Source organism: Salvia hispanica, chromosome 5 (genome assembly GCF_023119035.1).
Source record: "Salvia hispanica cultivar TCC Black 2014 chromosome 5, UniMelb_Shisp_WGS_1.0, whole genome shotgun sequence".
In the NCBI taxonomy this organism is placed as follows: domain Eukaryota; kingdom Viridiplantae; phylum Streptophyta; class Magnoliopsida; order Lamiales; family Lamiaceae; genus Salvia; species Salvia hispanica.
This window is the reverse complement of record NC_062969.1, coordinates 18,948,702-18,962,856: the sequence shown is the minus strand read 5'-3', so window position 1 is coordinate 18,962,856 and position 14,155 is coordinate 18,948,702. Positions and strand designations below refer to the sequence as shown.

At 36.1% G+C, this 14,155-nt stretch overlaps 1 protein-coding gene across 1 annotated transcript; it reads right to left on the bottom strand.

Annotated features, from left to right (window-relative positions):
• Positions 1-2,756: 2,756 nt before the first annotated feature.
• On the bottom strand, positions 2,757-5,329 carry LOC125190908 (loganic acid O-methyltransferase-like). The gene is made up of 3 exons (XM_048088330.1): positions 5,211-5,329; positions 3,869-4,519; positions 2,757-3,289 (listed from the first exon to the last, which is right to left on the bottom strand). Exons 1-3 carry the CDS (start codon positions 5,277-5,279, stop codon positions 2,951-2,953), a joined length of 1,059 nt encoding a protein of 352 aa, XP_047944287.1. The 5' UTR covers positions 5,280-5,329; the 3' UTR covers positions 2,757-2,950.
• Between the last annotated feature and the right edge of the window lie 8,826 nt (positions 5,330-14,155).

The window sequence follows — 14,155 nt, the reverse complement described above, 5'->3', positions numbered from 1 at the left end:
TGTATTATAATATTAATAAAAAGAAAAAAAATAATGCTACAAGATAAAAATAATTAAGTAACTGTTAATATTGAATTAAAACATGTATTTCATTAAAAGGTCAAGATTAGTTCATCACTAACGTTATTTGGTTCATTATTTAGTAAATATAATGCATTTCATTTTGTTAGTTATTTAGTAAATATAATTCAGATATGTAACATAGTTAACTTTTGTTGTTATAATATACTCCCTCCGTCTACAAAAATAGACCACATTTGTCATTTTTGGTTGTCCACAAACAATAGACCAAGTTTGAAAAAGTACCCCACATTTGTTACCTAACACAATTAAACACTACTAATAATATGGACCTCATATTCCACTAACACTACTTCTTTCTTCTTTTTTTTATCTCTCTGACTTTATCAATTTCAAATTAAAACCTGTGTCATTCACAATATGGTCTATTTTTTGTGGGCTGAGAGAGTATTTCATTAAAATGTCATAATTTCATTTGGTTCATTATTTAGTAAATATAGTTCATTAATACTGCTTGACGTGTAACATAGTTAACTTTATTGATGTTCTACGAGAATCGTCAAAGGTGGAGTGGTTCAATATTGAACGATTCTCGGGATTAATTTGGCAATATAGATCCAATATTAAATCCTCCATATGGATATACCATTAGGAGAGCATTGTGAATCCAATCGTCATCTGTCAATTCTCGATCTCGTGATTGAGCCTACAATGTGGAGCGATTGATTCTTGATGCTTGATTGTTTTCGTTCGTGCGATCGAGTCTCGGGATCAATCTGGACGATTCTCGTGGGGATAGTTAAAATCATCCATTGATGTTCGTCAAGAATCGTCAGGTGTAGGCGTGGGGGTGGTTGAATCCATTGATATTGGTTGAGTGATAGAAAGAGACGATGTGTGCAGTGTATAAAAATGGAGATAGCGCCGGTAGTTCACATGAGATGGACGTAGATTCTGAAAATCTCATCCTTCGATAACTGAAGCATTATTAACTGATGCAAATCTTCAATTCTTATTAAACCCTTGCAGCCGATTTATTTGATTAAATAATGAAGATTTCCTTAATTTATTTTTTCCACAAGATTAAAAATTAGATGGCTGAAATTTAGTCTTTAGTTTGATCCTTCAAATTATTTCAACATTGATTACAATCCCATATTGCATTAAAGATAGTTTATTTAGCATTATTGAAGTCAATGTCTTAACATAAGGGTGTCGAAACATGTACCCGCGGTACTCGCACTCGATTTTGGCCCAAAAGTTGGTCCTGATACCCGTCCCGCAGTTAGTCGGGTATTACCCGATACCCGAGTCGGGTATCCCGCACCCAACACCGCGGGTACCCTACCCAAAACATTAACTTTTTTTTTTAAATCTTCTTTTTTTAAATATTATTTGTATATTTTAGATGATTTTTTTAAAATACTACTTGCTGAATGTAATAGTGTCACTTGAAACTTATTTTTATTATTTAATTTTGCTGAGAATTGAGATCAAGCCATGTAATCTTTGATTATTTGTCTTCGACTATTTCTAATTTTTAAGTTAAAATTCTTAATCTTTTACTCCATCTGTTTCATAGTAATAGAATCATTTTGTCATTTTTGTACGTTCCATAGTAATAGAGTCATTTCTTTTTTAGTAAAAGTCAACACATTTTTCCATGCCTACTTTACTTTCTCTTACTTTTTACTCTCTTCATGTCTCTACCTTTTTTATTTTCCACTTTATTCTCCCTTTACTTAACTCACCTAACACAATTTTTTTTAATCTCCATGCTGAAAAGAAACATCTCCATTACTATAGAACGGAGGGAGTATATTGTTACAGTTATACATCTAAATTCAAGATTAAATAAGAAAGTAGAAGATTAAATAAGTTAAGAAGATAAAATCATTGCTACTGTCACACAGTATACTTCACACAGTATACTGCAAAAATCCTTGCTTTTTTCATTTTGCTGCAGTATCGTATATGCTTGAGATTTCAGCGAAGCCAACTTGGAATAACAATTAATCCAATAATCATCAAACTAAACAAAAATTAAAAACTTTTAAACACGTTTTATAATATATTATTAATAAAAAATTACATTATGATTCTTAAGCTAGCCCAGTCAGCAAGTATTAAAATAAAAATAAAAAATTATAAAATATTAATATACATATCGGGTATTTTGGGACTATCGGGATTACCCGGTCGGATATCGGGATACCCGATACCCGCAAAATCTAAAATATTATACCCAACCCCGCCCCGTTTCCCGATTCCGTCAGGTAACGGATACCTGATACCCGCCGGGTATCGGGTCGGGTTAGGGATTACCCGCTACCCGTTTCGATACTCCTAGTCTAAAATGCAACATAAACCATCTATTATGCAACATAGAGAGTTTATAATGCAACATGCGTAAATTCATTACAGTACTCCCTTCGTTCCTAGTTAATAGGCATTTTTTTTTACATGTACTATAAAAATAGTGTGTTAAATGGAAGGTGAATAAAGTAAGAGAGATGAAGAGAGAATAAAGTAAGATAGATGAATTACTTTTTGTTAAAAATAGAAATGACTCAACTAACTTGGAACATCCCAAAATAGAAAAATAACTCTATTAACATGGAACGTAGAGAGTATCCATCAATGTCTTTTTGCACCATAGCATTGTTATTTTGTATATATGTCACGTGACAACATGCGGTTGGAAATGTATTATTACTATAATGGTGGATGGACACTGGTGCTCCCCTCTATACTTCTTATTCTCATTTCAATAATAAATTTAAGCATTTCGTAATGAGAAAAATATCCATAACAAAAATCGTCCTACCAGTACCACTTGTAAAATTTCGATGACCATTTTACATTGCAATAATATGAATAACATACGAAAAAGGGAAATTTGAAGTTGATAATTGTAGGATTTATAATATCAAATGCGCTTGAGCACAACCATAATCTGACTAATTGCAGTCCCTTGAATCCCAGCTGAGTTTAGAATCGCTGCAAATTGGAGTTTGTGTTGCATTGCCCTCACGAAAAGTTGGTTAATAACCACAGCTCCAAAATGATTGGCCATGCATCCTTCAAATACTGCTCTAATAAGCATTATTCCATTCTCAGGCTCCACCTTGCCCACGACGACCTCCCCAAATTCCATTTTCACAATTTCAAAACACCCATTTCTTTCGACTAACCTCCTCAGATCCTTCACGCATGGATATACATTAGGTATATTGAACAGGTCCACTTGCTCTTGCTCTATAACTCCCTGCACGCAAAATAGTTTATCAAGTGTTAGTGATGTAGTTTTCTCACCGATCCAACCTAAACGTCTCATATTTCCTTATTTAGATGATCCCCAATAAAAAGGAATGATATGCTACATATCTTATGTGAGCACCAATTTCGTTTGACGCAAGTTTAGTATTTTTCGTTTCGATTTATATATTTAGTATAATTGTAATACGTTAAAAAATGTTATTGAAATTTATATTTTCACAAAATTCATAAAAATCAATACTCGATTTCCTCGTTTTCTCTATATATTCAAATAAATTAATATACAATAACAAATCAAGCTTTGATTTTTATGAATGTTGTGAAATTAAAAATTTTAATAACATTTTTTAATGTATTAGAATCAAAATAAAAACCAACAACATTAAACGTGCGTCAACCGAGAATGGTGCTCACATAAGGTATGTTGCATATCATTCCTCCTCTCAATAAATATTTCATTTTAATTTTATTATTTTTAGCAAGTGCAACACATTCCACTAACTACTTTTTTTTCACATTTATTATTAAACTAATATATTAAAGTAGGACTCACATTCAACTAACGTACCTCTTTGACCATGTCCGAGAGGATGAACTCAAGGAAACGAAAGGCTACACCTCCGCTGTATGTGACAACTCCATCGGGGACGCCGGGCACAACCATGACCATCACTCCGCCTGGCGCAATCTCTTGAGCTCTAGCTCCAAAGAAGGCCTCCATGTCTCGCTGGAACTGATTCGTATAGGCTTCGAGAACTGCCTCGGGGGAGTCGTCCGAGTAGTGAATCCTACCGGCGTTCCACGCCGGGGAGTCCTTTCTCTGCAGCTCCTCCGGCACCTTAGACAGCCAGTGGATCGCGAATGACGAATACGCCATGTGGACCGAGGAACAAGGGAAGAGGCGGCTATAGAAAGAGCCCGGCACAGCGGCGGAGAAGTAGCTTCTTGGTTGAGGGAGGGCGGCGAAGAGGGTGTTGAAGTCGTTGCCAATTTGGTCGTTGAACAACACTTGGAACTCGAGATCTTCTAAGCCTTGCTGACGACACTTGTGTTCCACTGTTTCGAGTAGGCTTTCCATGGCGGAGACAGTGTTGGGTCCCACTGAACACCCTAAGTCGGCTATGGTGAAAATGGTCGAACCACCTAACATCTTTTCTATATCAAAATTCTCCATTAATGCCTCCTTTATTGCATCTTTCACGCCACTTGCCCCATCTCTCTGTTGATCATACACAGTCACTGGGATATGATTAGTTGATTACATACAACTATGTCAACAACCTACGTTATAGATGTCAACACGAAGACAATTGTATGTCAACTAAATATAGTCAAGGGTGGAACTAGGAATTTGTAAGGAAGGGGGCAAATTTATCTACGGAGGAATTTTAAGAACTTGAGGAGGGGCATTTAGTGAGAGATTAAAAGTACAATTTATAATGACAAAAATATACATGTAGTATAAAATATGAGGAGGGGAAAATGCCCCACTTAAAGCTTATGTAGATCCACCCCTGAATATAGTGGACATATATATGTATGTCTTCTGTGTATGTTCTTATTTAGAATTCATTCATACTTATTTTTTTTATTTTACAAAATAAATCTAAACTCAAACTGAACTAAATGAAACGAAGTTTGCTTAAGTGGTATACTTATACTATTACAATACAGAAGAATGAGATATTTACATGTCAATAGAAGACATACGTATATATATCAACTACATTTAGTTGACATACAAATGTATTCATGTTGACATCTATAAGGTCGTCGACATAGTTATCAGTTATCAATTTAAGATAGTTCAACCCACAGTCACCAATTCTAATTTATGAACTATATGCTTAAAGAGAATACAAATAAAATGAGTTTAACTATAGGTAGAGTGGTTAAGAAGAATAGAAGACCTGTACGGTTGAATTCTTGGTGTAGCTATACGTCCCATCCCCTGCATTCATCGGAGATGACTCTCTCATTTCTTCAAATCGTTATCTCTTGATGAAGCTTAATCTAGGTGCTATTTATTTATATTGATCTCTTTTTGGGACGGGTGCACCACTTAATCAAATCTTATTATAGAGGCTAAACGCTGTCACTCATCATTTGAAAATGGTTCCTATCATTGTTTGAAACAGTCAACATTATTTTTTAATTTGGGAAGGTCACCACTACACATAAAATACTACTCTATTATTTTGATTGACCATGTTCTCTATATTAACTACAATCTCTTGCGATATTATACGTGATATTTAACTAAATGCATTTATTAAGGGTGGATGTTGACTTTGATAATCTCAATTATTTTAATGTTAAGGAATACTTTTGTGTAAGTGATGAAGTATGTGAAGATGGTTGGCTGCTGACTTGAGCTCAGTCATGAGCTGGAGAGTAACAAACTCAGTTGAGGGAAAGTTGCTTAAGCTGGAGCACGTTTTTAGTTCACATGTGAATATTAAATGTCAGCCGTCGGATCAGTTTAAGTGAGATGGATTAGATCTGGACCGTTCGATGTTGACCGTTTGCTGGTAACATTGATAACTGGAAATCGACATTGCAGAGTGTGGTGGCCTTGTCCACCACTGAGGCCGGTGTATATGGCTATCACAGCTGCAGTGAAGGAAAGTTTTTGGCTTAGGGTTATTGCTGGAGAGTTTGGAGTGGTGCAGAGGACGATTCCTATAGGTTGTCACAACAGCGGTGCTATAAGTTTGGCGAAACACCAGGTTTTTCACGAACACAGCAAGCACATAGACGTGCGTTATCATTCTGTGAGGGAAGAGATTGGGAAGGGGAGCATACTTGTGTTCAAGGTGGACACAGAGGATAATCCGGCCGACATGCTAACTAAGCCACTAAACCGAGAAAAGTTTGAGTTGTGCAGGGAGCTGGTCGGCATGAGGAAGAGGAGTTAGTGAACTCAAAGTCAGGCAACCAATGTGGAGATTTGTGAAGATGGTTGTTTGCTGACTTGAGCTCAGTCATGAGCTGGAGAGTAACAGACTCTGTTAAGGTAAAGTTGCTTAAGCCGGAGCACGTTTTTAGTTCAGCTGTGAATATTAAATGTCAGCCGTCGGATCAGTTTAAGTGAGATGGATTAGATCTGGACCGTTTGATGTTTTTCCTTTTTGTTTTTCCCTTTCTTACTTAGTCGAAGAGCAAGGGTTTTTAATCACTAATTCTCTCATTCATTTTGTACTGGTACACAAGATTTGATTCACAGATATATTCAAGTTTCCTCTTCCGTTCAATTTCAATTCTTGTTCTTGTTTTAAAGAAAGCTGTTACACTACATCATTAGAAGGTGGAGTGTATGGTTAACATTTTTCGTCTTCATGACTAAGGAAATGGTTTCATAAATGATAACAGAGAGTGACATAGTTGATGCACTATTTATTAGCACTAAATATACCTTCAAGTTTACACGGTAGATCTATTATAGCTAAAGGTTTTATCGAGATATCGAACACATGGAATAAGATTGCAACCGGCTATCATGTACTAAGCATCATATACTATTTAGAGAACCTTTACCTTTATGTGTCTCTAGGATTATTAGGAAAGTCATGATTCTAGGATAAGCATTCTCTCGAGTGCAGCTATCTGTTGTGATTTTTAGGGTGCAATTTAAGTGCACAAAACAAGTAATAAATCCCTAAAAATACTACCTCTGCAAGTATACAGACGTGCAATGCAGTGTAAAAGGTGTCGAACCCACATGGAGGAGATCATTGCTAAAACTAGTAAATCTAACTAAAAAACAGTAAAATAGTTTAATTTTGGGTTTTTGATCTAGAGGCGGGTGAAGGACGAAACGAGAAGGAAAAAAAATAAGAGAATCACGATAAAGAGGGAAGACTACTCCTACCTTGTTTAGGGTTACTTATTCACATGAATCCTAATGTCTAATTACTTTCCAATATTTATCGGGATCGTGTTGATTTTACGCTCTCACGCAGATCACTGATCGTGGAATTTTACACCTAGGATATGATCACGTCTCCTAGGCTCTACTCAAAAACCCAACACGGATTAAAATAAACACATAGACAATAACCAAAATATGGAAATGAATCAAAACACAATCATGGATTCATATTTAGAAGCTTCCCTAACTAACTAGGAGTAATCCCTAAAATCTAGCCACTCATAGTGGGCAACAATGCAAGAAAACAAGTAAATGCTACCATATGGGCAAGATTAGGGAAGAATTAGCCTCAAGCTTCTTCCTCCAAAAAATGGACTCCAAGCCTCTTTCTCTCTCTAAAAATCACCTCCAGCCGCCAAAAGATGCATTGGAAGTCGTGTCCTAGCTATTTAAATAGCTAGGGCTCGAAAAATAGGCCTAGTACCATTTGCCCGGTCGGGCGATCTGCACCTTGAAAAATTGAAAAATTCCCGATCGGGAATTTTGTCATACTCTCGATCAGGTCGCGCGTTTTGACGCCTGGTCGCGCGTTTCGCAGGTCGCGCGTTTTGCACTGCATTGCGCAGTCTTCGTAAAACAGCCGTATCTTCTTCATCCGGACTCCGATTGAAGCGTGTGAGGTATCCACGCAAAGCTCTTTCGAAGGGGAATGGAATGGTGGACTTGTAGAAGCATTTTAAGTTAATCTTGCAGGGATGATTACTGATCAGATTCGTACCTTTGTTTTCTTCCTCCTCTCTCTCTTATGGATTGGTCTTTTGTCCTACAATATATCAAAATGAGTCTATTTTTCACCTAAAAATGTGTGTTAAAACAATACAATAAAAGACTATAATTTGATTCACATCACTATCCATTATATTAGACTCTAACTATCGAAGTCTCATTCTAATAGATTAGATTCTAACTCCTTAAGTTCTTAAGACTCAAGCCCTCACAAAGGGTCCCCTCTCTTGATTGCAGATAAACCTATGTGTTATACTCGTTCCTTTTACCACGTAAAACTAGCTATCTCTCGATCAATGTAGTTAAATGGATATAGTTCTAAAGTTGGTCATATTGAAAGGAACGAGGTTTTGCACGCGTGTCGTAGGAACGTGTCCATTCCTATTCAACAAGATTTATAAGTTCCCACTTTCCAAAATACTATTAGTTAGCTTATGGTAAGTTCGGGTGTCGAACCCACGAGGAACGGTAGCATCCGTTATGTATTTCCACACTTAGAAAGGTTTTGGCGTTGCCGCCACACTTTAAATTGGGGGTGAGAACTGAACTACGAAATATAAATAACACTTAAGCTAAGATTGAGAACTAAACATGCAAATAAAATACAATAAGAAGAAAGCAATTAAACTAGAACGCAGACTGGGTACTCTGATAAACTGGGCAACTTAGCAGGGGCAAAAATTAGAACTATTTTGGAAATAAGAACAAAGCAACAACTAGCACGAATTTTACTAAGTTCAGAAGCAAAGGAACTAAGTTAAAAGCTAAGGAAAATAAACTACTAAGTGTTAACTCTTAAAGAAAGCTAGAAACTAGGAAAGTGACATGCAAAAGGTTGTCTAAAGCAAGCTAAACTAAATTAGATGTAAATGGAAGGTGGAGTGCAGAACTTAACTAAGTTAAAAGGGCTGCCAAAAGTGAAAAGGAATCATGTACTTGTTGTCTCCTAAACCTTAATATCCAAGGTGTAAAACCATTGGATAAAAGATTACAACTAATGGTTCTTACATTTACTTCTAAAAGCTGATTTTAACTACTAATCCTACACTAAAGGCACATAAATTAAGGAGGAGAAAGAGAGTAGATGGCTGCTACATAATTAAAAATGCTAGAGAAACACAAGATCAACAATTAAACCACCTAAACATGCATTGAAAACACCAAACTAAAAGTTGAAACATAAAGACTCATTGAAGAAGATAAAGAAAGCTTAAGAACACTTAAACATGGTGGAAGAACACTCAAGAACCGAGCTCATCAAACTCATGCCAAATCATACGAAAATGACACTCTATGAGGCACCGAAAATTCACAATAACATGGCTGATTTTTTTTTTTTTTTAACTTTTCCAACTCTTTCTCCACGTTTTTAACTACAAACTAACTAAGAAAATGCTTAAGAAACTCATTTTAAAAGCTTGAAAGGATTTTTAACTAAACAAGAACATAAGCAACACTAGAGCTAAACAACAAGCTAAAACCAGAAATAAACAAGAGCTAAACTTTAAAGTACATTAAATACACAAACACTTAAAGAAATTACTACTAGAAATAAGCTTTTAAAACAAGAACAACAATCATAACTAAGAGTGAGATTGATGCAAAAGAACTCTGAAAGCTAATAACAAGCAACTAGAGAAAATAAACACTACTACTAAATTACTACTACTTCAACCCATGATGAACAATGATCTTGGCAGCCTTGAGTTTGAGATCTCTCTTCTTAAGGAAGAGATGAATGTTTCCTAGAGAGACAAAGTTAACTAAACTAAACTAAAGAAAGTGATCAGTGACTCGTTGGTTCATAAGAAAAAAAAAAGGATAATTCCCCTTCCTCATGCCCAAGGGATGGATGTGGACACGTGTAGCAACAATAGAGCTGTCTTGTAATTATGCTCAAGTGGCTTCATGCAGTTTTTCCGTTGGGTCCAGACTGGCCAAGATGACAGCTTGGGCAGTTTGTCATTCTTTCATTTTATTTCTAATTCTTGCACATTTTTCCACCTTTTTGCATGTTTTCTTCTTCGTGCCTTCATTAAGCAGCTTCCGAACTTATTGATCCATTCCCTGCCAAAAAGCATATTTTTCACGCAAATATTCAACATATAGTGCAAATAGTGATCAATTCCGAGTGACGAAAACTAACCTATCAAATACAAAAGAACAATAAAAGCACAAGAACAAGCAAAACAATCACAAGAACTAGTAAAAGGTTCAATTCAATAAAGCCAAATATGTTCATAATAGTCTTCACCGAAAAATCTACAGATGATGTTTAACTACTCAAAGACAAGTAGTAAAAACAATAATAATAACAATAATAATAATAATAATAATAATAATAATAATAATAATAATAATAATAATAAAAGTACTAGAAATGAAAGAAATTGATAAAATCCAAGGTTGAATCTTCAATATTTAGTCTTCTCTTGCCTGGATTGCAGAGCTCCGCTGCAATGGAAGATAGATGAAATATGTGTGGAATATGGGATGGAAGAATGTGTAGAGAGGGGAAGGATTGTAGACTCTGAAATCAAGATTATGAATTAGGTTTAAGAGGTATTTATAGGCTAGACAAAGGCTTATTCTTTTATAATTTTCGTGCCCTACAAGAAATGGGAGATATTTGAGCACTAATTTATTTTATTTCTTGAATTTCCACCTGAATATCCGTCAGTTTTGACTTCACTGCGCGATGTTCGTAGAATGGTCATAACTTTCTCCACATAACTTTGATTGAGACGTGCAAGGTATCCACGCGAAGTTCTTTTGAATTCAAAGAGAATAGTATGAAAGAATCATTGGTTGGACTTCAACAATGCTGGGAAAATTGCTTTAATTGAGGCTGTTGTAACTTGACCCTTTTGCACCTTTTTCTGTCATTATATATCATTTATCAACAAACACGTCAAAAATACTGATAAGTCGTATTCTAAGCCTTGGTTACTGGTCAATATGTCGTGAAATGCATGTATTATCTGCAAAACAGTTGCTCAAGTGTGCAGGATTAAAGGATCCATGCCAAAGTGAAAAGGGCGCTAGAAGGGTGCAATACTGACCAAGATGCATGCCAGAGAAAAGGCTCGAGATGGAGAAGAAGGATAGCTGGGATGATCATTAACAAGGGCAGAAAAGTCAAAACTTGAAGGAAGTCTACCCTAAAAGCAAGGGCAAGCCTCCCTATAAAAGAAGCCACTTGGAAAGAGAGAAAGAGTTCGCCTTTAGAGTTGGTTCCTTAGAGTTCGGTTAGGAGCTCTAAGTTCTCGGTTCAAAAAACACACTTAGTAGAATTCTCTCGAGAAGATCAGTCCTTCAGCATTGTCCAACCTCTCGTTCCTCGCCACAGCTATGGTCACTTGACGTCCGAGAGTCTACCGGAGAAGTCATCGATCCACCGTTCCAGCCAGTTGCCGTAGTAGTATAGCAGTATCATCGCCCGGAGTGGCAAAACAATCGTTATTTTGCTTTCTAATTTAATCTTTACTTGTTTTCGTCGTTGGTTTTGTTGCAAACACTCATCGTTGTTGCCTTTTGAAGTACTTTGTGAAGTTCCAACGCTTAAATTATGAAGTTTCTATTTCGTATGTCGCTTTGGTTCTAGTTTGCTTCATTCTGCCTAGGAAAATTAGATCTAGTTGTTGCTTTTAATTTCTAAGTGTTTTCTTACCTGGAGTTGTCGATCTGAGGTTGTAGTTATGTTTCAGTCTAATTTTCGTGCATGAGTTTCTGTTCTGCGCTGTGATCACCGCCTTGCATGTTAGTCAGTTAAAGTAAATTGCAGTTCCACCGTTTATTTTAAGTTCGAGCGTTTTAATTCAATGGATCTTGAGTTTGAGGTTGCGAATCTGAGTTTAGTTATGGTGTTTGTGTTCATATGATTTTTGTTAATACTTGGTGAAGAAGAAAACGCCAAAATCAACTTTAGTTTGGACCACTTTACTTTTAAGTTACTTTTGCTTTTGTTCCCTACTTTTCAGTTGTACTATCCAGACCTGTCAGAGAGCCACCCAGCCACCAGATATGCCTTGTAGTCTAAATTTCCTCTTTTAGTAACTGTCTACTTTTCATATGCCTCTGAGACACCTTGTCCCCTATTCCCACGAACACCACCACATGCCTGTTATTTTCACACCCACTAGTCAGTAGAGTGCCACCTTTATTTCTTGCCTAGGTAAAATCTCAACCCAAGCGTGGTAGCTAACCAAAAACACCCAGGAAAGTCACCGCAGTTATCCAAACGTGTCCATCCTTGTGGGATTCGACCCTTACCTCCACTATACTAATCAGTAGAAGTGGGTTGAGGAAACTTGCTTGAAGCCAGGTCCCGGTTGTCGTACCAACGACTCAGCTGGGTCGGGAATCTCTTCCTGATCAGTTGGATACACTCCAAATTACATACGTAAAACTAGGGAAAGAACCTGTAACCTTCAAATACCAACATGTATAACATATGCAATTAAGAACATAATTTGTATGGTTGACTTTTAAAATGAGTCAAATCTAGCCTTTAAAAACATGCAAAATCTGTATATGTCAATAGTGAAGATATAAGCTATCGCTAGCAATAATCGATCACTTTTCATGTATGAAAAACTATAAATAGGGGTCGTTGTTGTTCATTGTGAAACATCAAAAATTAGAATTGAGAATATTAGAAAGATTAGAATGGAGAGTGTTAGAAAGAGCTCAAGCTCTAAGATAGAAAGAGGGAAACTTTGTAGTGTTGAAGCACATTTTTTTGTTTGTATTTTGTATAAGCCTTTCTCAAATGTCTAATTTTAACTTGTCATCCATATTTCATCCCTAAGAGTTTCTATATTTTATTTATATCAAATATCCAACAAATCTGGTATCTAGAGCCATTCGATCCTACCTATGCCGCCAACGTTAAACATGGTTCATACCCATATTCCCAAATTAGAAACACAATTATGGAAGTCAGAGTATTCAAATTAAAGTTGTGTTGCACTCACAAGACATGTAGGATATTGTTCAAGATGGTTATGTTGAACCAGTGTCCGGACAGGAAGCTGAAGATGTTAGGTTTGGTATACTGAAAAGCATGTTTCGAGCAAGTTTCGCTCGAATAGAATCTTGCTTGTATACGTAAAACTCTATAATCCACTTTTAACCCGATTCAGTATTATTCGAGTAGTTTCGCACGAATAGAATCAGTATATTATTACATTGTGTTTGCTTGTGCATTTATAAGATGTTTCACAAACATTTAAATGCATAAAAAGTAAACAAAGCCTAAATCTTTTGCTTAGTAGACCGGTTGTGGGCGACGTTTACTTTAAGGTAACACGGTCAGTTCTATGCAATGCTTTGCAAAAGAAAAAGAAGAATTTCACAACCTAGATAGGCTTTGGCTACCTATCGTGAAAGGTTGCAACGTCAGTCTGATTATTTCTAAGCCTTTCTGAAATAAGATGACGTTGGTGTGGTATAGCACTGAATGAGTCTAACAGCAACACGTGTCTTTATGCTATCTACTGAAAGACTAGGTCTTGATAAAATAGTATTTCTTAATCTACATACGTTAGCATTGAGCATACGGTATTGATTATGCACTACTTTGACTTATCAAATGGTGGGGGGTTTTCGCAACCCAATAATCCCGATATATTGGGTAGTGGTGATTAATATCTAGCGGTGCTAGGATTGCTATTATGTTGAATCGCGCGCGAGGTGAGTCTCGTTTGATAATGTCCTCAAGAGGAGCTTGAACAAGGTTTTATTATTCAGAAAACTGGCCAGTTGGAGTTTTATCACTCAATGAATAATAAATAACTTTTTCTTGCTTAGTCCATTCTTGGAATTAATAAGATGTTAATTAATTAAGTCCATAGCAGACATTAATTAATTAATGGACATTTATATCTTAAGCGCGAGAAATAAATAATTTACAAGCAATGGAAACCCGGATTACTTATAATTTCGGATTTGGATGGGGGGTGCAATATTACTTCTGTAGTGGCTACTCGTAATATTCCAACTAAAAGCTTATATTAAATTGGGGTTCAATTTAATTAGTAAAAAGCTAATTGGAGGAGCCCATATCCAAAACCTTCCATAAATACCTGACTGGGCTCAATATAAACTTAATATAAATAGGAGAATAAAGGAGACAGAAACACACTTATTTTATAGAAAATAGCGTCTCTTTCTTCTCTTTAGTAGGAGACTATTTTT

Bases quoted from the DNA above. Each gene is read 5' to 3' on its own strand.
- LOC125190908 (XM_048088330.1), bottom strand. From the start codon at position 5,279: ATGAGAGAGTCATCTCCGATGAATGCAGGGGATGGGACGTATAGCTAC. The intron at 4,520-5,210 runs GTCTTCTATTCT...TATGATCAACAG, and splicing joins CCAAGAATTCAACCGTACAG to AGAGATGGGGCAAGTGGCGT. The intron at 3,290-3,868 runs GTACGTTAGTTG...TTTTGCGTGCAG, and splicing joins TCTCGGACATGGTCAAAGAG to GGAGTTATAGAGCAAGAGCA.